The sequence below is a fragment of the Tachysurus fulvidraco genome, chromosome 7, assembly GCF_022655615.1.
Source record: "Tachysurus fulvidraco isolate hzauxx_2018 chromosome 7, HZAU_PFXX_2.0, whole genome shotgun sequence".
Lineage (NCBI taxonomy): Eukaryota > Metazoa > Chordata > Actinopteri > Siluriformes > Bagridae > Tachysurus > Tachysurus fulvidraco.
In genome coordinates this window covers 28,295,722-28,321,657 of record NC_062524.1, presented here as the reverse complement: position 1 = coordinate 28,321,657, position 25,936 = coordinate 28,295,722, and the positions used below count along the sequence as shown (strand labels likewise).

Here is a 25,936-nt window from a genome sequence, read left to right as displayed (position 1 = left end):
AATCTAAATGTTAAGGCAAAGACACAAATCTCCAGATGTAGATTAAAATAAAATAAAATCTTATTATACTCATTTAATATTTCACATATAAGAATGAAACCTGTCACATCATGGCTGCCTGAAGATGTACAAACTTATCCTCAGTTTAGTTTTCAGTTCTAATGAACTTAATTGAAATTACACTTTTACTTGTTATAAATCGTAGATCTTGTAAATGTGAGGAGAGAATTTTAAACCTTATTTCCACTAAATAGATCTAAAAAAAGGTTGTTTCATATCAATCACACGTCTCCATTGGTGAGAGAAAAGTGTGTAGTGAGCGTGTAGAGACTGAACACACTGAGACAGGACTTCCGCCCAGCGCTCTGATGAATGTGGGACAGTAAAGACGCTAAACTAACAGTAAGGGAAGGTCGTGAATAGCAGCAACACAAATGCACTGAACACAACGTTCTTCACTGATAATGACGTTGAGGAGAAACAGGAACATGCTGGTGAATATTGTAGCAGAAATCAGGACTCTCAGGACTCTTCTTCTCCTGCTGTGCTGTAAGTTTGTGTTTTTCCTTCACAATCACACATCACAGTATAGTTTGTGAGTGAAATGATGAAGCTGAAGCTGTGATGCAGGTTTACTGTGTGAAGCTGGAGACGAGACGGTCACACTGCAGGAAGTGGAAGGAACCACTATAACTCTCCATACTGGGATAACTGGGATTCAGAGGGATGCTCATATAGTTTGGTTTTATGGACCTGAGAAAGCAAAGAAAAGATATTGAACAGTCAGGTGTTTAAAGGAGAAACTGTTACAGACATCAGTGAGAGATTTAAAGAGCGACTGCAGCTGGACAGAATCAGTGGAGCTTTAACCATCAGGAACATCAGCAGAACTGATTCTGGAGTTTATTTATTACACGTCATCACTGAACATCTCTCATCTAGGACTTTCAGTGTCAGTGTTTATGGTGAGTAAAAGTGTTTCATGTCTCCTTCATGTCCGTGTTCAGTCTCATAACTTCATAATTACACTGAGACACCTAGGAGTCATGAGGAATAAACTCGGAATCCGGCTGTGGAATAATCCTGGAAAATGATCTTCTACACTGAGTGAGAATTCTGCTGATGACCTGCTGTTTAAATGTCTGAGCAGATAAGAAGTAGAATTAAACAGTGGCTTTCATTCTGCTTTGTGTTTTTAGCTCCAGTATCAACTCCAGTAATAATAAATGAAAGAGGAAAGCGAAGTGTGTTTTCCACAGAGTCGTGTTTCCTCCTGTGTTCTGTGGAGAATGGAGAAGATGTGAAGTTATCCTGGTACAGAGAGAATGAGAGAATCTCCATCACCAATAACACAGATCTCAGTGTTCCCCTCAATCTCCCACTTCAAATACAACACAATGACATTAACACTTACATCTGTGTGTCTGCAAACCCTGTCAGCAATAAAACAACTTCTCTCATCATCACACAGCTCTGTGACGTCTCAGGTACGTCAGTGAGTCTAAACTCTCATCACTTTTCTGTAGTTAAGAAAAGAATAATGAATATTCATGATGGAGTGATCTGATTGGTCAGACATATTGTTGATTATATCATAATATTCATAGACAAATCTGATGATTCTCCTTCACTGCTTCCTGTCCTGATATCAGCTGGAGTTTTCCTGCTACTAATACTAACAGGATTTGTGTGGGTTTGGCTAAAAAGAAAACACAACAAGGTCAGAAAATGCATCTTTCTGTTCCGGTGTTTAGTTTAGTTTGTACATTTCCCTTGTTCAAGACAATGAATCAGATTTTTCCTCTTTAGCTCCTAAAGAAACTTGAGGATGTGACTTTCACTGAGGTGACAATTACAGCTCACAGTGCAGAGAGAGTTAAAAAGGTAAACATCCAAATCAAACTGTTCAAATAATCATGATGTGAAATGTGTTAGTGAGTTTAACCTTAAAGAAAAATCACAAAGTCTCAACCTGATTCAGATACTGAAATATACTGCTGTGTCTTACAGGAAGAAAAGTCCAGAATAACAGATGGTCAAGAGCTGAATACCTTCGTGATGTACTCAGCTGTGGAGACACTGACATAATTCAGTACATACTTATTTATCAAAAAGAACATTAAATGATAATTAATCAAATTATTTTATAGGTCATTGATCTATAATTCATTTATATCTAATAACCTTTGAATATTAGAGTTTGGATCAAAAATTATTAACATTCTCAATCTTTGTACTTCATTAAACTACAATTAAAAACAGTTTGCTCTTCAAGTAGGAGTTTTGTAATTAGTTTATTTATGTAACAGTGAGTTATTGCTGCTATGTGCAATACCAACACTGACCACAAGGTGGTAGCAGATCAGAAAGCAAATCCTGATCATGAGCATGTGTAAATATTATTTCTGTTTGTTTGTTTGCTATCCACTGAAGACACTGACACCTAACTCTAACCCTAATCCTATGAGACGCAGATCATTTCCTGTGATTTTTACTTCTAAACCTTTTCAGTTGATCAGAAACAGTGTGACTAATACAGGTGATTGACAGGTACTTCTTGTTGCTCAGGTGTGTCTCTGTGTGTTTAGATTGATTACTTCAATAGTTCATAGGTGAAGACTGAGTTTGTTGTTAAAAATGAGAGCTGTCTATGAACCAAAGCCCACAACTAAAAAACTGAAGAAGCTGAAAAACAAGGCAGGAAAAGCTACAGAAAAGATGAATGGAGCAGGTTGATGATGTCAGAGTTATTACAGGTGAGGGATCTGTAACCAAATATTAAGTGTTATTGACTTTAAAGAGTTTAAGGACATGTTGAGATCAGATTAAGGCAAAATGAGGCTTTGTTCACGAAATCACTCACAAACAAAACACAGATCCACCTCTGACTCCCCTATGTCTCTACTCTGACTCCTCTGTATCTCTTTTAGGACTCCTCTCTGACTCTAACATTAGCCATTTAGTCTTCTCTGTGACTCCACTCTGGTGTGTGTGACTCCTCTGTGTCTCTCACTCTGCTGTGACTTTTCACTGATGTGTCATAACTCTGCTTTGACTCCTCTGTGACTCTGTTATGACTTTGCTGTGACTCCTGTGTGACCCCTCTGTAAGTCTCTGACTCTCCTGGGACTCATTTGACTGTGACTTCTCCGGGTCACGTAAATAACGGTGTGACATTTGTGTCATCATTTTTTTTAAGGACTTAATGTTTTTTGTCTGTTGTTATATTTATAAGCTCACTGTATATGAAGAGTTGAAAAATAGAAACAAACATTATAATGTATAAATGTTATATATATATAAAATATTTTTTAGTGTTTATTTAAAATCTTTGCTGTAAATTAACAAAGTGAGTGTGTGTTAAAGTCAAAATAACCTCATGCTGGAATTCTAAATAAATCAGGGTAATTCATATATAAGGACGTCTATGTGCTCCTACTGTAAGAGCTTTGTAGTGTTAATGTGTTCAGGTGATCGTGCTCATGTCATTTGTAATAAGGCAAATGTAATAAAATCTGCATGTTGTTACACCCTGTCTAGGGGTGAAGGTGCAACATGAAAGGGTACGAGGAAACAGAGGTAACGGAATAAACAATATTTTTAATGAGAATAACAAATTTCACATGTACAACTGGGGTTATGTCTTCAGGAGCCGACAAGGCCACAATAACTAACAGAAACAACTCATTGTTGTACCCTTTAAATTCCCTGCTGTGCAAACAAACAAAAAAGGAACACAATTCCTTCCCTAACTCCCTGTACAAAAACACAACCAATAAAAGGTTCAAACAAAAATGGCATCCGTCTCCCTGCTGTCCCAGTAATACTATATTCGCATATTTGCAGGTTAGCTAATAAGAACAAACATGCAATCCAGAGTCACAGTCAAAAGAACAGGCAATAGTCAGCATTAACAGGAATGTCTAAACACACTAATATCACAGACAACTCACACACAATACTAACTAGCAGCAAACAAGTAACACAAACACAGCAAGTGAGCCAAAAAGCTAAAGCAGGAAGAGGTGGTGGAGGCTTTTATAGGCTGCAGGGAGTCAGCTGACCAGGCAGGGCGTGGCACCAGGTAACCATCAGTAACCAATCGGTGTTCATCCTGCACAGAAACACAGACACCTCCCAAAACAGAGAACAAACATAAAAAAGGACGTAACAATGTAAAATATCAGCACATTTTTAGTGTTGTATAAAATACTGATTTTGAATTCTGAATTTTTACAGAATTGCACTTTAGTTTGTAAAACATCAGGAAGGCATTATATTATATATTTGAACCATATTACACAAGTCTGTAGAGAAAGTCTGGACACTTAACATTCATCACTAATGAGGTAGGGCAAGGCAGCAGAGGGAAGGAAAAGCAACCTGAGGCAACGTGAGTGATAAACTTGAGAGGAACCAGACACAAAAAGTGCTCCTGTACCTTCATCATCAAGGTGTCCAGTTAAGAGGGCAAATCTGGCCATGCTCTCGGGGTGAGAGGGGCATATACTCTGTCTCTGGTCATTCGCAGCAACACTAGCCAATTGTCTATGTCTATGAGCATGTGAAGATAAAGTGAAGCTAAAGTGAAGAAAGCTTTCCTACGAGTGCGTCACTCTGACGTATGACAGAACATGAAAAGTGCAAAAACATAAAATATTTTATATCATATAGAGATGTGTTGAATTATTTGGATCTCCTCACGTCTGAATACACCACAGGGTCTCATCATCCGTTACTGTGGAGTTTTCTTCCTGTAACACAGCAGTATATTTCACTATCTGAATCAGGAGGAGACTTTATCACTCCTGTGATTTTATACCAAATTATTTTCCCCACAACTTTACCTCTTTATCTCTCTCTGCACTGTAAGTGATGATATTCGCATCAGAGGAAGTCAGTACATCAGGAATTTCTGAAAATAAAGAAAAATTAATCGGATTAAATGTTACTGAACTGAACAAAATGTATATATATATATATATATATATATATATATATATATATATATATATATATATATATATATATATATATTTTTTTTTAAATATAAAAACTGAACTAAACACATGAACAGAAAGATTCATTACTTGCCTTGTGTTTTTTCTTCTTCAGCCGAATCCCCGCAATTATTAATATTATAATTAATAACACAAAAAGTCCAACAGATACCAGAGCAGGAAGAAGTGAATAGGGACAATCATCTGTACAAATTAAGATATAATCATAAATGTAAGCAGTTTATTATTAAAAAACAAAGTGAAGAAATTTTAATCAGTTACTTCAATAAGTTTGTATTTGTTATAAAAATATAGATCATGTGTTGATGTATAACATAAAAGTCTATCACAGAGTTTATACAACACACACTAAGACCTGTGCTGAAGTAAACTACAGATCACTGAAGTACTGATGAAGTATTTACTATATATTGGAGATGCGAAATTGCGAACAGAGTTTTGATCTCAAACACTGTTGCTATGGCATCGTGTCAAAATTTACTTTCATCTCAAGCATATTTAAGGCTTTTGGCGTGCTTAGAGTAACTTGAAATTTACACATACATCACATTTGTCGGCTGTTAAGTGTGGACAAAAAGGTCAGACAAAGGTGTGTCTCTTAAGTGGCTCAATAGCGCCCCCGTTTGTCTAAAATGTAGGGTTTCACTTACCTACAGTCCCCAAAAAAGGTCCACTGATAATTACCCACTTGAAGCACTTGCCCACCATGCATTGTTTTCTGGGAGGCATCGTATAGCGATTAAAAAAAACATGCGAGGGCCGCCATCGCTGCTTGCAGCTATATTTTTTATTCTTTTCTTAACTACAGTAAAGTGATGAGAGTTTAGACTCACTGACGTACCTGAGACGTCACAGAACTGTGTGATGTTGAGAGAAGTTTTATTGCTGACAGGGTTTGCAGACACACAGATGTAAGTGTTGGTGTCATTGTGTTGTATTTGAAGTGGGAGATTGAGGGGAACACTGAGATCTGTGTTATTGGTGATGGAGATTCTCTCATTCTCTCTGTACCAGGATAACTTCACATCTTCTCCATTCTCCACAGAACACAGGAGGAAACACGACTCTGTGGAAATCACACTTCGCTTTCCTCTTTCATTTATTATTACTGGAGTTGATACTGGAGCTAAAAACACAAACACATTAAATACTTTAGTCACATGAAGCAGAATGCATCTTTAATCATTAACAGAATTCCCACTCAATGTAGAAAATAATTTCCCAGGACTTCAGGATTATTTCTACACCCATGATGCCAGTAGAAAGCTGTGATGTAGCAGGGTTACTGTTTCACCCTGAAGATTATTTCCCTATAACAGCAGCACATCCCCAAGTGTTTTATTACTTTTCTACAACAGATATTTTGTTACAAAGCACTGACACTGGAGACTCCAAAAATCTCTTTACTCGACCAAATCAACATCAATATTTATTTCATGCAGGATGTATTTCTTTTTTTTATTAATGATGAAGTTATGAGACTGAACACAGACATGAAGGAGACATGAAACACTTTTACTCACCATAAACACTGACACTGAAAGTCCTAGATGAGAGATGTTCAGTGATGACGTGTAATAAATAAACTCCAGAATCAGTTCTGCTGATGTTCCTGATGGTTAAAGCTCCACTGATTCTGTCCAGCTGCAGTCGCTCTTTAAATCTCTCACTGATGTCTGTAACAGTTTCTCCTTTATACACATAACTGTTCAATATCTTTTCCTCTAGTTTCTCAGGTCCATAAAACCACAGAATATGAGCATGACTCTGAATCCCAGTTATCCCAGTATGGAGAGTTATAGTGGTTCCTTCCACTTCCTGCAGTGTGACCGTCTCGTCTCCAGCTTCACACAGTAAACCTGCATCACAGCTTCAGCTTCATCATTTTACTCACAAACTATACTGTGATGTGTGATTGTGAAGGAAAAACACAAACTTACAGCACAGCAGGAGAAGAAGAGTCCTGAGAGTCCTGATTTCTGCTACAAGATTCACCAGGATTTGTCCCATTGCCCTGAACATCATCGTCACTAAAGAACTTTGGGATCGATGAAGTTCATCAACATCACTTCTGTAGCTGCTGTTCACAACCAACATTACTGTTAGATTAACATGAATAAAAATGTGAGTACATTCACAAGATCTGGAGCAAATGTATTTTATATTCCTCACCTGAGGCTTCCAGTAGCTGATAAAACACTGGTTTGATTCCATGCACCAACACCATCTACGTTACAGAGCTGATGTTCTGATGTTCACAATTCGCCAAATGGACCTTAACCTGAGGAAACAAACATGAAACCTACATCAGCTACAGTATTTGCTGCACAATTTTTACTAGTTGAAGTTTTCTTATACATTTAATATTTACTTTCACTTCAAAAAAGTGACATGTTAACTGGCTAAATTAAATGTCTTCCTCAGCATAGAGAGAACAAACCCATACAGGACTTCTCATATATGAGAAGGGAACAAAACAACAGATAAAATCATGTTAGAAATGCTCGGCTGGCCAAACACACACATCTTTTACTTTTGATGAACTGATAGGTGGATGGATGGATGGACAGACAGACAGACAGACAGACAGACAGACAGACAGACAGACAGACAGACAGACAGACAGACAGCCCTTTACTGTTATTACATAATACAGGTAAACAGCAATGAACTACAGTTTGGCATCTACCAGAAGTACAAAGAGTACAATTAAGAGTCAAGAAGCTTTTATTGTCATTACAACCATATATATCTGTTACAGTACACAGTGACATGAGACAACGTTTCTCCAGGGTGTTACATAAAACAAAGACAGGGCTATAAGGACTTAGTAAGTTAGTCCTAGATATATAAAGTGCACCTGTGCAACCTGGTGTACACAGTGTGGGACAAGACAGACAAGACAGTGCAGACAAAAATGACAAGACAATACAAAAAATACAAAAAAGACAATAAACAGAAACAGCGCAGTGTAAATACTGTATGTTCAGACAATATCGCATGCAGTAATACTAGAATGAACACAGTGTTATATAATGTTATATAAGGGCAAAAAGGACATCTGGTCGTGAGGCCCGAATGCTTCAGTACCTTTTTCCAGACGGCAGGAGGGTGAAGTGTGTGTGTGAGGTGTGTGTGGGGTGAAGAGTGTGTGAGGTGTGTGTGGGGTCCACAATGCTGTTTACATTTACAGCATTTGGCAGATATGCCAGAACAGAGAAGAGTCTTGTAGTAAACTTGCTCTTACCCTGAGAGATGGTGCAACCAGTGGAGCAGTGCTATTAGATCGGAGGGTGTGGGGTGCAGTGTGAGGAGTGATGAGGGCTTTTAGGTAAGAGGGAGATGGTCCATTTTTAGCTTTGTAGGCCAGCATCAGTGTTGCTGATGGAGCTGGTGTTGAGTGACCAGGTGAAGTTCTCCGATAGATGAACACCAGGAAATTTGGTGCTCCTGAAGATCTCTACAGATGATTCGTCGATGTTCAGCGGAGAGTGGTCACTCTGTGCTCTCCTGAAGTCAACAACCATCTCTTTGGTTTTACATCCTGAAAATGTAATTGGTCTGCATATCCTGAAGGAGCTTTCATCGTTGCTGGAGATTTCATCCACTCCAGCCTGGGATCTGTACTACCAAAATTTCACCGCAATGTCTCCTACTCTAGCAGAGGGGACAACACACTGCCCACCTATACACAAACATAACTGGGGCATACATGGCCAGTCCTCTCCCCCACTTGGGTCAGTATAAACACCTCCCTTTTTTTCATGCTACCCAAATACACACACTGATTAAACGGGTGAAACCAGCAGTGAGGACAGTAAAGTTATGTCCAGAGGAGCCATTTCTTCTCTACAGCAACAGTTTCAGGATACTGACTGGAACATGTTTGACTCACAGTCCACACTGGACTCGCACACAGACATGGACATTTACACATCATCTGTTTTGGACCATATCAACACGTGCATTGATAATGTCACTACAGTGAAACACATGAAATTCTTTACTAATTAGAGGCCATGGAAGAACTCTGAAGTCCGTCTCCTGTTGAAAGCAAGAGATGCTGCTTTTAAATCTGGCAACGCAGAGGATTAAAACAGAGCCAGGGCCAACCTGAAAAGAGGCATCAGGAGCCAGACATACATACAAAATCCACATAGAAGAGCACTTCCACAACTCTGACCCCAGATGCATGTGGAATCCAGACCATCACAGACCGATACCTCGATCTCAACCAACCAGCAGTGCCTTCCTACCAGACGAAGGTGATAATTTTTTTACTTGTTTCAAATCAAGGCATAGGACATTTCACCTCAATCGCTGACTCTTCTACTGCTCACAGTTCACTTTCACTCTTAACAATGGACGTCTATTCAGCATTTAGCAGAGTGGATGCACGCAGGGCAGCTGGTCTGGACGGGACGAGTTCTCATGTGCTGGACAAATGGCACAAGTTTTCACTGACATTTTCAACCTGTCACTGGCCCAAGCCACAGTTCCTACATGCCTGAAGTCTACATCATACATCATACCAGTGCCTAAGCACTCAGCTGCCGATTGCCTGAATGACTTTCGTCCAGTTGCACTCACACCTATTGTTATGAAGTGTTTTGAGAAACTGGTTCTGAGTCACATCACTGTGGGTCCACACCAGTTTGCCTATCGCCTGAACATGGTTGACAGGTTGACAGAAGATGCAGTTTCCTCTTTATTCAGCCCTCACCTACCTGGATAAAAACAACACCTACATCAGAATGCTGTTCATTGGCTTTAGCTCTATGTTCAATACAGTTCTCCCCACTGTACTGATCACTAAGCTCAGTGAGCTGGGAATTTGCACCTCCACTTGCAGATGGATTCTGGACTTTCTCACCAACAGACCTCAATCTTTTAGGTTGGGAAAACAGGTATCCTCAACACTCATTCTGAACACTATCATCTCTACTCTACACCCTGTTCACCCTCCCCTTTCACACGCAGTAAGCAGGTGGTTATCCATGTTAGGCTAAAAACACACCCTAGGCTAAAAATTAACACTAGGCTAAAACCTAACCCTAGTCGGACGGCTCTCCCATCCATTCTACTCTCCGATGTTTGCTCCCTGGACAATAAACTGAACTACATCTGACTTGAATGGACTACATGGCAATGGAAACTGCTGCATGTTTGTTTTCACGGAGACGTGGCTCAGAGACGCCGCCATTCAGCTGGACAGGATCACCTCATTTAGAGCTGACAGAAATGCAGCTATGTATGGTAAGACTCGTGGTGGTGTGTGGGGGTTTACATTAACACTGAGACTCGTGGTGGTGTGTGGGGGTTTACATCAACACTGAGACTCGTGGTGGTGTGTGTTTACATTAACACAGAGACTCATGGTGGTGTGTGTTTACATTAACACAGAGACTCATGGTGGTGGTGTGTGTGTTTACATTAAGACTGAGACTCATGGTGGTGTGTGTGTGTGTATTTACATTAACACTGAGACTCGTGGTGGTGTGTGTGTGTATTTACATCAACACTGAGACTCGTGGTGGTGTGTGTGTGTATTTACATCAACACTGAGACTCGTGGTGGCGTACGGTGTGGAAACTGTGTTAGCACGTCGTATGAAAGATGGAACTGAAAGACCCATTGGATTCGTGTCCAGGACCCTTACAAAAGCAGAGAAGAACTACTCACAGCTAGAGAAGGAAGGATTGTCTGTTGTGTTTGGAGTAAAAAATTCCATAAATATCTGTATGGACATAAATTCGTAATCTGTACTGACCACAAACCTCTACACAGTCTACTACATGAATTAAAGGCTGTACCTCAAATGGCATCTCAATGAATTATAAGGTGGGCAATAATGTTGGGAGCATATGAGTATGTGATTTCTTATAGAGTTGGGAGAGATCATGGAAAAGCAGATGCCCTCAGTCGTCTTCCTGTGTTACAACAATCTGAGGAAGAACCAGAGGAAGAACAGGTACTGATGCTGGACAGTGTAATGGACCCCTTAAGAACAGCAGAGCACATTAGGCACTGAACTAATAAAGATCCTGTTTTATCAAGAGTGTGTGAGTATGTGTTTAAAGGCTGGCCTGATCACAATACATCTGAATTTATATTTTATAAGTAAAGACAGCAAGAGCTCAGAGTTCAGAATGGATGTGTGCTGTGGGAGCCCATGTTCTTACTCCAGTACAAGGACGTTTGAGTTTGTTGGAGCAGCTGCATCAGTTCCACGCAGTTATGTCAAAAATGAAGGTGTTGGCCAGGAGTTATATTTGGTGGCTGAAACTGGATGCTGATATTGCAGAAAAAAGCCCCTGCAAGGGCACCAGCCATGGTAGTGGCCCAGACAACTCAGGAGGAGAATTCATATGGAATATGCAGGTCCATTGTTTAAATGCTCTTATTTCTAACTGATGCTCATTCTAAGTGGATTGATGTCTATCCGGTAACTACAGCAACAACAGATAATACATTGGAGTGTTTATGGAAAAGTTTCAGTGTACATGGGATTCCTGAAATGAAGCTCTTCTTCACAGGCTTTTAATAATGACCAGCCATTACATTACAGCCACTTGCTGGACAAACATATATAGATCTCACCATACAAAACCTTTTCTTTTTAGAACAAAAAAAGTTTTTTTCTTTCTGTTGTTTCCTTTGATGTTATTATGAATGTAATGCATAATAATTGAACACACTGTGATCCTCACTCACTTTCTACCGCTTTATCCGAACTACCTTGGGTCACGGGGAGCCTGTGCATATCTCAGGTGTCATCAGGCATCGAGGCAGGAGTGGACGGAGTGCCAACCCATCACAGGGCACTCATTCACACACTACGGACAATTTTCCAAAGATGCCAATGAACCTGCCATGCATGTCTTTGGACCGGAGGAGGAAAGCGGAGAACCCAGAGGAAACCCCGAGGCACGGGGAGAACATGCAAACTCCACACACACACAAGGCGGAGGCGGGAATCAAACCCCGACCCTGGCGGTGTGAGGCGAACATACTAACCACTAAGCCACCGTGTCCCCACACTGTGATCCTGTATATTGGTATTGTTATGCAAAAAAAAAATTAATTAATTAATTAATTAAAAGTATTGGCACCCCAGCGGTCTTAAATCTTTATTTAAGATTTACTTAAGACCACTTTATTGCAAAATAAAGATTTCACCAGCTTTTTTTCCACTTCCTCAAAAAATAACACCTTTACAAGGGTGTCGATTTGGGTAGGGACGGTAGGGACATGTCCCTACCAATATCCAGGGAACACTCAACTGTCCCTAGCAATAATTCGACCAAGCCGATATATATTTATACATAATCACTGATTTCCATCTGTCTTGTGCTTTTTTACTTATTTCATTTAACATTCATCCAGGAATCATTAAATAAGATGAAAAATATTTTATAACAGCGTTCTGTAAAAAAATTGAAACACAACCGGTTAACAGATTTACCCCCTGCAATGAATCCCACCTCTGTAACTCACCTCTCTAAAAGGATTGGCCTTTGCCCTTTTTGAGTCCCGCCTCTCTAACCCACGTCGCTGTTTGTCTTTGTCTTTCTCGCTAATATGTTGAGGTCGGATGCAGCTATATTCTGTTGTATAAAGCAATATGTAATGTGATTATGCAGGCAACCGGTATGTGAGTAAGGACGTATTCTTATAACAACAGTTTTATGCACAAAATACGGGGAATGTTGTGTCACACACCGATTCAGGGGCAGTGTTTTTCACAGTACATTACAATCCCATATTAAATTAATGAGTTACAAATTTAAACATTAGTGTAGATCTGTAGATAGTGTAGATCTGGACTTTGAATGAAAGCCAAATCAACCGCAACCAAAACACATTGCAGTTCAAAAGCTGTCAAACAAGGGCCTTCATTTTCAGGAAAGTTGGTATAAGTAATATCCATGGCTTCACTATAGCCCAGAGTAAAGTGGATCCTTTGCTTTCACTGTGTAAAAACATACACAATAGAGAAAACACACTTTCCAAAAAGGCAGACCCTGTATTCTCCTCAAAAGGATACAGCAACTGGAAAAATGCTCTTGTTAGTTTTGAACACCACCAGAATAGTAAGTCGCACTATCATGCACTTACAGTTTGTGTTCAAGAAGCATCGCCTGTAGATTCACAACTTTCAAGTGCCTTGGCAAAGCAACAAGAGGATGCTAGGTATTGCCTGCAAAATATTGTAGGTTCAGTACAGTTCCTTGCTAGGCAGGTTATGGCACTTCGAAGCCATGAAACAGAAAATGGGAATCTTTTTTAGCTTTTAAAATTCAAAGCCAATGATGATGCACATCTCTCTAGTTGGCTATCCCGTTGTCATGACTATACTTCTCCTTCTGTGCAAAATGAGATTTTGCAAATGTTAGGAAATTGTATTGTCAGAGGCATTGCAGTCTCTATCCAGTCTCTTCCAGTTTTGCAGTACTCACTCATTATAGATGGCAATTAGGATGTCTCAGGATTAGAGCAAGAATCTATATGTTTTAGATATGCGGACCGTGACCTGCTACCACAAAAGGTTTTTATTGGTTTGTATGAAGTCTCATGGACTACTGGAGAGGACATTGCTAGAGTGGCTGTGGATGCACTCATGAGGCTAAATATTCCCATGACTGGTTTAAGAGGCCAAACATGTGATGGTGCTGCTAATATGTCAGGAAGACATTCTGGAGCACAAGCAAAGCTAAAGAAACAGCAGCCATTGGTATTACATATATGTGTGCATTGTGGGTCACATTGTCTTAACTTGATCACACAATCTGAATACCTAGCCAGTCCTGTGATACGAGATGCCTTGCAGTGGGTCCATGAGCTAGGGACATTAACCCAACAGTCTGGAAATGTCAAGTCTATAAAAACACTTTTAGATCTAATACTGAAGTGGCTAATATTCTAAGAGGAATGTCAGTTGATTTGAGAGGCCTGTTTGGTCAAGTTGAAACCCTTGTCAGGCTGCTTTTAGTGGTCCCAGTGTCATCAGCTGAGGCTGAAAGAAGTTTTAGTGCTCTCCGAAGACTAAAAACATGTCTCAGAACAACAATGACACAAGTGAGACTGAACAGTATTGCTGTTTGCCATGTCCACCAAGACAAACTGGACAAAATCGATGTGAAACAAATATGCCAGCAGTTTATTTCTGGTAATGACAGATGTACACATGTGTTTGGCTTGTTCAAATAGCAAGTCACAGTACACACTAAGCTCTCAGTTTTTATGATGTGGCTAGTTACCAATTATAGTATATATAAATATATATTGTTGTTTAATTCACAAAATTAAGTAATTAATACATTGTGTTCTGTGATGTAATGTGTTGTTTTCAGTGTTGTAATGTAACGGAGTACAAATACTTCGTTACTGTAAATTTCATGTATCTGTACTTTACTTCGCTATTTAAATTTGTCAACTTTCACTTTTACTCCACTACATTTATTAGATAAAATGCATACGTTTACTTCGTTATATTCCCACTAAGCGTCTTTGTTACTTGCTACTACAAAATAAAATCAGAAGAAATGTGTGTGACTGGAATAAGGGAGGTTTGGTGAATCACTGTTCCTAGATTACATTACGCTCCGCACGCTCTACGGAGGACAGGTACGCGCAGCGTGCACGCGCAGTCAGAGCTGGAGGCGTTTATCTATAACATTAATCAGCGGAAATGTCACTATTCTTATTACCAGAGTTGTAGCACAAACAAAATGTTAATGCAAACAATCCATTCAGTACTAAATAAAAATAACATTTATTGATTTGGTCTTTGTCTTGTGAATATGTTTTTATTAATGACTGCATTCATTGGACACACTGTTTGTAGAGAATACACACATACATGAACTGATCTGATTCAAGACTGGCATCATTACATCATGCATAACATTTTGGTGTCCACTTCCGCCATTAAATAATACCATAACTTTTGGCTTACTATGTTGTCATATAATATATAATATAAATCTCTTCTTGTTTTAAATTCTCACTGAGGGCTAAAACCCCTAAAGATGAAACCCTAGAACTGCCCCTGAGCTTATGTTTACCGAAAATCACTGAAATTTTACTTTTTACTTTTACTTCAAATACTTAAGTACAGTAAATATCAGAAAATGACTTTTGATACTTAAGTACAGTAAATATCAGATAAGACTTTTACTTGAGTAATATTCTAAAAGGTAACTTTCACTTCTACCAAAGTCTTTTTCTAGTACGATACTTGTACTTTTACTCGAGTATTGCTTTCTAGTACTTAATACAACACTGGTTGTTTTTCTGGAGCAGATCTGGAGGAAATCTGCTTGTTCAGGTTTTTTTACTTGCCCTGTTGGAATTCTTACTGGCATCATAAATATGCAAAAAATAAAATAGACCTATTGTATATCTGTTGTTTTTGACCTGTGTAACCTTAATAAATAAAGTTATGGCAAAAAAAATACTATTTTAATTATTGTTCAAGTTTATTGATAAGCTTTTGTACTTTTGTGACAATGCGGCTCTGCAGAATATTTATATTTATGTCCAAACCATTTATGTCAAAAGCAAACTTACGCCCTTGCACCTTTATATCCGGTCGCCTCCAAAAATCACCGTCTTTATGAAAACTTCATCAAAGCAACATCAAAGTTTTGTCGCGCCGAACTTTACAAATCTAGTTCTATAGTGTAAATAAACAGTAATGCACTTTACCTCACTGACCTTAGTGCTGAATGTCTCTGCTGGGAGTGTTGTATTTACAGTCCTTAATCCCATGGAGCAAGAACTCATCCATTTTATTCGCTTACTATTTTTACGGTCTCCCCACTCACCTCCCCCCCGCTGGGCATTCACTAAGTGCCACGACGTAAAGTCGGCGTGTATCCGGAGGTCTTGGAAAAACGCCCTTTTTCAAAACAAAAGAACATACTATGGAGGACAAAATAGTCATACAGGTAGATTTATTTTAGAAAACAAATAAACAACCAAAAACTACGGTTAGGGTTACGTTTTAAATAGGCCACGCCTACCCGATGACGCAATGTCTGTTACGCTGTTCTGAAATGTGCATCCCGTCTCGCTGTCTGTTCGGGAAGCATGATCATGACCAGGGGCAGTTCTAGGGGTTCATCTTTAGGGGTTTTAGCCCTCAGTGAGAATTTAAAACAAGAAGAGTTTAATATTATATATTATATGACTACATAGTAAGCCAAAAGTTATGGTATTATTTAAAATGACAAAAGTGGACACCAAAATTTTATGCATGATGTAATGATGCCAGTTTTGCATCAAATCAGTTCATGTATGTGTGCGTTCTCTACAAACTGTGTGTCCAATGAATGCAGTTTATTATTTATAGTGTGTCCAATGAATGCAGTCATTAATAAACAAATATTCACAAGATATTTTGCGGCTTTTCGCTGATTAACCTTATAGATAAACGCAGCTCTGACTGACTCTGTGCTTCTCCGGTCAGATAAAGCAGACAGCTGATGATGCACTATTAAAAGACTACAACACGCGCGTAAAAGCAAAGTAAAAAAAAAAATCGCTCTTGGATCAAACTGATAAATAACTTTCTTTCCCATCGACGACATGTCCTGCATTTTAACGTCATTTTTATTTTTGAAAGTAAAATTACACTTATAGTTTTAGGGTGGCTGAGATCACAGACAGGGGCCTGGAGCCACCCTAAAAAAGGGCTAGAACCGCCCCTGACCATGACCATTTTGATTTTGAATCTTTCCTGTTAAAATTCTCATCTACGACTAACTTCCCTGTAACTTTGACACACCGGTATCATCTACAGGGCTCTGAAGTTTTAAAGACAGGCAAAATTGACATTTTAAATATCTTATTTTATAAATCTTCCTGAAGTGATTTTATGAAGAAGAAACTAGGACTGAAAATGGGACCCAGGCTGACAGCAGTTAGTGTGAATACTGTTAAGTCATTACTTCTCTGTGCTATAAATACTTCCTCCTTCCAGAGCCACGTGGTCATATTAAACCATGCCTGCAATAGGAGCAGCACAGATTCAAATACTTTCAGTAATCCTGTCCAAAAATAAAGCTCAGGGAACAAAATGTGGCGTGTTTTAAACGCAGCATACAAGTGAGTGGTGAACTGTAGATAATATACTTCAGTGATACTGACGGAAAGGACAAAAGGAAAAATGAGTGGAGAAACTGTTACTATGGCTTCTGAAACTACTTAATATTTCAGCAGAACTCAGGACTCTTCACCTGCACCACTGTATGTTTACACCTTCACTGTACAACAGAATAAACTGTACATTAAACAGAAAGAGTTTAACTAGACAAATAATAAAACTCCCTAACTAATCATTAGGTTAAACATCTATCTATCTATCTATCTATCTATCTATCTATCTATCTATCTATCTATCTATCTATCTATCTATCTATCTATCTATCTATCAATCAATCAATCAATCTATCTATCTATCTATCTATCTATCTATCTATCTATCTATCTATCTATCTATCTATCTATCTATCTATCTATACAACAAATAACAATAAATGTTCAAAAGTGTAGGATGTGGCTTCTTATGTTTTGGCTTCAAAAAGTTAAGTTGTAATGTGACGTGACATACAGCTATGTACAGTGACCCATACTCACAATTTGTTCTCTGCATTTAACCCATCCAAAGTGCACACACAGCAGTTGAACACACAGCAGTGAACACACACCCAAAGCAGTGGGCAGACATTTATGCTGCGGCGCTCGGGGAGCAGTTGGGGGAGTTCGGTGCCTTGCTCAGTCCTGGCCGGCCCGAGACTCGAACCCACAACCTTAGGGTTAGGAGTCAAACTCTCTCACCATTAGGCCACGACTTTCCCAATATATGTAATGTATGTAATTTGCTGTGTGTACTTCATCACAATGGCGTGTGTGTGTGTGTGTGTGTGTGTGTGTGTGTGTGTGTGTGTGTGTGTGTGTGTGTGTGTGTGTGTGTGTGTGTGTGTGTGTGTGTGTGTGTGTGTGTGTGTGTGTGTGTGTGTGTGTGTGTTTTGACGACAGTTAAGAGTGACATCTCCAACCCCCCCACCCAAACACAACAATACCCTTTTCACCACCTTCTCTGGGTCAGCATCCTGTAACCTGGCCTTTTTAGGGGTTTTCCTCTCATGGCGAATGACAGAATGCTTAGTCACCTTTTAGTTGACATCTTTGAAAGACAGATCCATGATTAATGTATCCATGGCCAGGATATTAATTATGACATAATTTTAAAAGTGACGTTTAACATTGACGATGCAAAACACTTTAATTTATTTTGTGCTAATAAAATTATTAAGCCTATTTGGAGAGAGATGTTTAATGTGACAAAATGTCAGTCATTGTGTGATAACGACCTTATGACTAGACCTAGACCAGGGGTTCTCAAACGTTTTCGGTGTGCGACCCTTGTATACAGTGCATCCCTACTTGCCCCCCCCCCAAAAAAAATTTATGACATAAAATATTCCAAAATTTAATATGTGAATTAAACAAAACATGTTAAATTATACAATGTAGTGCTGTTGGTTAGTAGCCTTATTTATTTATTTTTTTAGATTTATTCACACGGAATTTATGATAAATTCATTATTTTATAAAATGTCATGAAGCCGGGGCCCCCTGGCACCATCTCAGGGCCCCAATTTGAGAAACATGGACCTAGACTACTTGTTCTGAGCAGGTGTTGTCAGTGAACCGTGCTTTATTTTTGCCCGGTTCCATAGAGACATTTCACAGCCTAAACTGGGCTAATAATATTATGGATGTTGAACTGTGTTTTTTTTTTTTTTTAAGCTGCAAACATTGTGTATGGTTCAGAATTATTGGCACCCTTCATCATATTGGACAAAGCTTATCATTTATTTGTACTATTTGGTGTCAACCAAAAGTTTCCCTTAGAATCTGTTTTTTCCTTCCTTTTACCTGAACAATGATAGACACAGATTCAGCTAGACACAGATTCACATTTAACACACATGTTTTTAATGAACAACCACCAAAGACACACAAAACTATTAGCAGAGGACAGAAATAACAAACAGTGACAGTTGTTCTAGGTATTGTAGAGGTTTGTGGTTTGTTCTCAGTGTTCAGCTCTCTGGAGTAAAACTCTATACTGTTGTCGGAACTTAGAGCCCGCCTACAAGTGGACACTGCATAATATGCATAATACCAGCAAATTGGGTGGCAATGTTTGACTTTCTGGATGGGGACATGGATAGGAGAAGTGGAAAGGTTTTAACAATATGTAACAGACAAAAAGAAAGTAAAGCAAAGAAACACATGAGACACACATGAGGAACAGGTGACATGAATTATGGGTGAGGAGAGAAAACCAGCAGCTTAGAGAAAATAAATGAAAGAGATAGACAGAGGAAGGGGGAGAAGGGAACAAGCAGGGGGGAGTGAGAGAGAGAAGGGGACTTGTCTGGAGTCCATGTTAGCAGCAGAGGAGTGGAGCAGTCAGTACGGGAGGATCACCGATTGGCACGTAGAGAGGCAGTATTTCACCGAGCTGAAAGAGATACAGAGCGGCAGAGGAGGAGAGAGAAAGAGAGAAAAAAGAGAGAAGGTGGAGGCAAAAGACAAGCCTTCTCCTTTGTAAGACAAGTACACCTCGAGCGCTCCAAAATCAGCATAGACCTTGACTGACACACACTCATGCGTGCACACACACACTCAGCACATTTGAGGTTATGGAATGTGCTTGATGTGGTGGAGACTGACAGGGCAGGCAGCCAGCGTTGTGTCACAGCACTGCGCTTTCTATAGAAGAACGCCAGCTGCGCCTTGGAAACACATACAGAAAGCTTTGCACATACAAAACACCCCTGAATACTACAAATATAACACAGATACTTCCACACCCAAGGATTAATGATTGATGAAACAGTGAATGCATGCAAGCCAGAACCGGGGCTTACAGTATTATATCCAGGCATTTTTCTTGTTGTAATATGAAATTCTTAACTTCCTGTCCATTGGCAATCAAACTATTAGCATTCCATTGCAATATTTGTAGCACTATTATGAACCATCATATGTTGTCTGTGAGTTTCCTACTGGTGCCTTTAATCTTTCATGCATCATGAGATGGTGGGACCAGTGGAGCAGTGCTGGTAGCCCTGAGGGTGCGAGGTGCAGTGCGAGGAGTGATGAGGACTTCAATGCCTCATGTGTTAATCCTTCTCCCACTCTTATTTTTTGCACTTTCAAGGCTTTCTGTCTCATTTGACATCCTCCGTACTTTGCACTGTGATCTCCCCACAGTTTGGGGTTTACTCTTTGTTTCCCATAATCCTGTTCTCCTCCACACCTTCACATTCCTGTTTCCCTCTACACACTGCTGTCACATGCCCAGACAGGGCTGTCAGTTTTTGAAGACAGGCAAGCGTGACATATCCAACAATCTTTATATGATGTTGGGTTTTCTACAGCATTCAGCCTCCATGTATAAAGGATCAGTCACTCACTCAGTCAGTGTCACCAAGGAAAATAATTTTATTTATTCTTTTCATTAACAGAAACATTCAGCAACCATCTCACCAACATTCACATAGAGCAACTTCCACAGACACACAGTATAAAATAACACTACAATACCATATAGTTTATAATACACATATAATAATACAGTCCTTCGTAGGGGCACACTGTGCATTCCTACCACACACCATACAGTATAGTTATATTACCTTCAATCAGTGGCGTTCAAGTCAATTCAAGTCAAGTCAAGAAGCTACAACGTTTCTCCAGGATCAAGGTGTTACATACAGTAAAAGAGGTAGTCCTAGATACATAAAGTGTATCTGTACAACCTGGTGTACTGTACATATGCAGGACAAGACAGCAAGACAGACAAGACAATGCAGGACAAAATACAGTGCAGACAAAAAATGACAAGACAATACACAAAAACATTACACAAGAGACAATAGACAGAAACAGCATCAACCAGTGTAAATACTGTATGTTCAGACAATATTACATAACGTATTTGTTACTGTCAAAAGTAACGGCGTTACAGTAACGTGCTACTGCACAACACTGGCGAAGATAAAGTAAAGATAAAGTGAAGAAAGTGATTCATATGCCCTGACCAATGCAGAGCATATGATGTGCAAAAACATATAAAATAATTATCACATAGTGATGTGTTGTATTATTTGGATCTCCTCACGTCTGAATACACCACAGGGTCTCTCTCTACTTCAACATCCGTTAATGGAGTCTTCTTCCTGTAACACAGCAGTATATTTTACTATCTGAATCAGGAGGAGACTTTATCACTCCTGTGATTTTATACCAAATTATTTTCCTCACAACTTTACCTCTTTATCTCTCTCTGCACTGTGAGCTTTAATATCAGCGTACATCAGCGTAACATCATTAACATCAGCGTAAGTCAGTCCATCAGGAATTTCTGAAAATGAAGATAAAATAATCAGATTAAATGTTACTGAACTGAACAAATATAAAAACTGAACTAAACACATGAACAGAAAGATTCATTACTTGCCTTTTGTTTTTTTATTTTTCAGCCGAATCCCCAAAGTTATTAATATTATAATTAATAACACAAAAAGTCCAACAGATATCAGAGCAGGAAACCGTGAACGGGGACGATCATCTGTACAGATTAAGATATAATCAGAAATGTAAGAAATTTATTATTATTATTATTATTATTATTATTATTATTATTATTATTATTATTATTATTATTATTAAAAAAAAAGAAAAATAGTAGAAATTTTAATATGTTACTTCAATAAGTTTGTAGTTGTTATAAAAATATAGATCATGTGTTGATGTATAACATAAAAGTCTATAACAGAGTTTATACAACACACACTAAGACCTGTGCTGAAGTAAACTACAGATCACTGAAGTACTGATGAAGTATTTACTATATCTGAACAATCTGAAGAGTAAAAACACTAAAGATTAAACCGGGAAAGTGTTTATTCACCTCTGTCTCACTCCATCATGAATATTCATTATTCTTTTCTTAACTACAGTAAAGTGATGAGAGTTTAGACTCACTGACGTACCTGAGACGTCACAGAGCTGTGTGATGTTGAGAGAAGTTGTTTTATTGCTGACAGGGTTTGCAGACACACAGATGTAAGTGTTAGTGTCATTGTGTTGTATTTGAAGTGGGAGATTGAGGGGAACACTGAGATCTGTGTTATTGGTGATGGAGATTCTCTCATTCTCTCTGTACCAGGATAACTTCACATCTTCTCCATTCTCCACAGAACACAGGAGGAAACACGACTCTGTGGAAATCACACTTGGCTTTCCTCTTTCATTTATTATTACTGGAGTTGATACTGGAGCTAAAAACACAAACACATTAATACTTTAGTCACGTGAAGCAGAATGCATCTTTAATCATTAACAGAATTCCCACTCAATGTAGAAAATAATTTCCCAGGACTTCAGGATTATTTCTACACCCATGATGCCAGTAGAAAGCTGTGATGTAGCAGGGTTACTGTTTCACCCTGAAGATTATTTCCCTATAACAGCAGCACATCCACAAGTGTTGTATAAAAGAAATAAAACACTTGGGGATGTGCTGCTGTTGGAACCTGGAATTATTAAATTAAAATCTGATTATTTGTTTAAAGTTACATTTAATTACAGTGAATAAACACTTCTGTCCTGAAGAGATAAAAAACTTACAGCTGTAAAACTAAAAATTACAGCTTTACCTCTGGCTGTTACAAAGCACTGACACTGGAGACTCCTTCCATAAATCTCTTTACTTCACCAAATCAACATCAATATTTATTTAATACAAGTTGTATTAATATTTTTTATTAATGATGAAGTTATGAGACTGAACACAGACATGAAGGAGACATGAAACACTTTTACTCACCATAAACACTGACACTGAAAGTCCTAGATGAGAGATTTCCATTGATGACGTGTAATAAATAAACTCCAGAATCAGTTCTGCTGATGTTCCTGAAGGTTAAAGCTCCACTGATTCTGTCCAGCTGCAGTCGCCCTTTAAATCTCTCACTGATGTCTGTAACAGTTTCTCCTTTAAACACCTGACTAATCAATATCTTTTCCTCTAATTTCTCAGGTCCATAAAACCACTGAATATGAGCATCACTCTGAATCCCAGTTATCCCAGTATGGAGAGTTATAGTGGTTCCTTCCACTTCCTGCAGTGTGACCGTCTCGTCTCCAGCTTCACACAGTAAACCTGCATCACAGCTTCAGCTTCATCATTTCACTCACAAACTATACTGTGATGTGTGATTGTGAAGGAAAAACACAAACTTACAGCACAGCAGGAGAAGAAGAGTCCTGAGAGTCCTGATTTCTGCTACAATATTCACCAGGATTTGTCCCATTGCCCTGAACATCATCGTCACTAAAGAACTTTGGGATCGATGAAGTTCATCAACATCACTTCTGTAACTGCTGTTCACAACCAACATTACTGTTAGTTTAACATGAATAAAAATGTGAGTACATTCACAAGATCTGGAGCAAATGTATTTTATATTCCTCACCTGAGGCTTCCAGTAGCTGATAAAACACTGGTTTGATTCCATGCACCAACACCATCTACGTTACAGAGCTGATGTTCTGATGTTCACAATTCACCAAATGGACCTTAACCTGAGGAAACAAACATGAAACCTACATCAGCTGATCAATTCTTACTAGTTTAAGTTTTGTAAAACTAGTAAAAAGTGACATGTTAACTTTCTGAATTAAACTTCCTTGGCATAGAGCGAACAAACTCATACAGGACGTATCATGTATGAGAAGGTGAGAAGGAAGCAAAAACATCCAAATCTTGTTACACCTGCTCGACCAGTCAAACACACACACACACACTCACACACACACACACACACACACACACACACACACACACACACACACACACACACACACACACACACACACACACACACACACACACACACACACACCATTGCAATGAAGTACACACTGCAAATTATAGACATTACAACTGAACTTTTTGAAGCCAAAATATAAAAAGCCACATCCTACACTTTTGATCAACAATTATTGTTATTTAGATAGATAGATAGATAGATAGATAGATAGATAGATAGATAGATAGATAGATAGATAGATAGATAGATAGATAGATAGATAGGAGTTTTATTATTTGTCTAGTTAACCTCTTTCTGTTTAATGTACAGTTTATTCTGTTGTACAGTGAAGGTGTAAACATACAGTGGTGCAGGTGAAGAGTCCTGAGTTCTGCTGAAATATTAAGTAGTTTCAGAAGCCATAGTAACAGTTTCTCCACTCATTTCCCCTTTTGTCCTTTCCGTCAGTATCACTGAAGTATATTATCTACAGTTCACCACTCACTTATATGCTGCTTTTAAAACACGCCTCATTTTGTTCCCTGAGCTTTTTTTTTTTTGAAGCTGTGCTGCCCCCTGTAGGCACTATATGCTTTCACGTGGCCTCAGGCACTTTAGAGATTTTAAATGGAATGAGGAAGTCTGTATGTAACCCTATTTTTAACCCACAAGGTTATAAAATAATTTCCTTGTTTAATTCTATTTACCCTTGACAAAGAAACCTGGATTCCCGGCAGTTGAATAGTGAATTGGCCGGTAGTATTCTATTTACGTCAGTCTAAATACACAATCTCTCAGTGTTATTAACCATCCCGATAAATGAAACGCAAGAATACAAATGTAAAGTAGTAAATTAACAATCATTATTTATTTTCTTATTCTAGATTTGTTATTTTAGATGTGATGTAGTTATCAGTTAAACAAAAGTATATGATGAAATATTTGAAACCAGAAGCCCAAAATAAGACATGTATCAAATGGTATGAAAATTATTCTTTTGCTTTGGCTATTCTTGTTACAACCCTGTATTTATACTTCAAATCATATCACGTCACATGAGATTAAACTTTACTCTTTAGTAACATGAAACTACGGAGCCCACCTGGTCACCCCTTGGAGAAAAGAAAACAAGTGATCACTGTTTTGTAATTCGCCCCCTCAGTTTATAAACTGTATTTATGGATTAAACTGTTCCCTCAGTTTATAAACTGTACTCATGGATTAAACTGTTCCCTCAGTTTATAAACTGTACTCATGGATTAAACTGTTCCCTCAGTTTATAAACTGTACTCATGGATTAAACTGTTCCCTCAGTTTATAAACTGTACTCATGGATTAAACTGTTCCCTCAGTTTATAAACTGTACTCATGGATTAAACTGTTCCCTCAGTTTATAAACTGTACTCATGGATTAAACTGTTCCCTCAGTTTATAAACTGTACTCATGGATTAAACTGTTCCCTCAGTTTATAAACTGTACTCATGGATTAATAAACTGTTCCCTCAGTTTTTGTAATCCGTAATTGTAATTTGTAATGTCTATTATCCGTTACAATGGCGAATTTAAGCATGCAGTTGAAACAATTCAATGTATTGAATATATATATACATATATATATATATATATATATATATATATATATATATATATATATATATATATATATATATATATATATATATATATATATATATATATAATGTATAGATGTATATATGTGTGTTTATGAATGTAAGTAGGATATAATTAATGAATATAACAGACCAATTCTCTCTCTCTCTCCCTTAGGTGTTTAAAGCTCCTTAGGTGTTTTAGGTCTCCATCAACCTTGATATCAGATTATTCCTTGGATAGGATGGACAGATTTAGTCTAATTCAGTATTACTTTGACCTGGGTCTACACTGTAAAGAAATCCTTGCACATGGAATTACTATCAGCATGAAGACGCTTAAAAAAATCCTAAACCACTCACAAACAAAATACAGAGCTTTGTAGTGTTAATGTGTTCAGGTGA

At 38.4% G+C, this 25,936-nt stretch overlaps 3 protein-coding genes and 1 pseudogene across 12 annotated transcripts in view; 2 read left to right on the top strand and 2 right to left on the bottom strand.

The window, feature by feature from the left end:
- LOC113649943 (natural killer cell receptor 2B4-like) overlaps positions 1-25,936 on the bottom strand; it is a 469,259-nt gene that overhangs the window by 216,696 nt on the left and 226,627 nt on the right. The gene's annotated exons all lie outside the window — the stretch shown is intronic.
- The window catches only part of LOC113649997, a 174,692-nt gene that overhangs the window by 77,011 nt on the left and 71,745 nt on the right, over positions 1-25,936 (top strand). The window lies entirely within an intron of this gene.
- LOC113649937 lies at positions 260-2,630 on the top strand (annotated as a pseudogene).
- LOC113649935 (natural killer cell receptor 2B4-like) lies at positions 3,581-24,440 on the bottom strand. Of its 10 annotated transcripts, none has more exons than XM_047815879.1 (8): positions 24,285-24,439; positions 23,585-23,693; positions 23,353-23,492; positions 22,936-23,271; positions 22,100-22,387; positions 5,095-5,204; positions 4,848-4,915; positions 3,581-4,754 (listed from the first exon to the last, which is right to left on the bottom strand). In XM_047815879.1, exons 3-7 carry the CDS (start codon positions 23,435-23,437, stop codon positions 4,898-4,900), a joined length of 837 nt encoding a protein of 278 aa, XP_047671835.1. In that variant the 5' UTR covers positions 23,438-23,492; positions 23,585-23,693; positions 24,285-24,439; the 3' UTR covers positions 3,581-4,754; positions 4,848-4,897. The 10 variants fall into 10 exon arrangements, with proteins under 10 accessions (XP_047671835.1, XP_047671827.1, XP_047671836.1 ...); XM_047815871.1 differs by lacking the exons at positions 22,100-22,387; positions 22,936-23,271; positions 23,353-23,492; positions 23,585-23,693; positions 24,285-24,439 and adding exons at positions 5,863-6,147; positions 6,545-6,880; positions 6,962-7,103; positions 7,267-7,302; positions 15,732-15,856; XM_047815872.1 differs by lacking the exons at positions 3,581-4,754; positions 4,848-4,915; positions 5,095-5,204; positions 22,100-22,387 and adding an exon at positions 5,552-6,147 and having other exon boundaries at positions 24,285-24,440.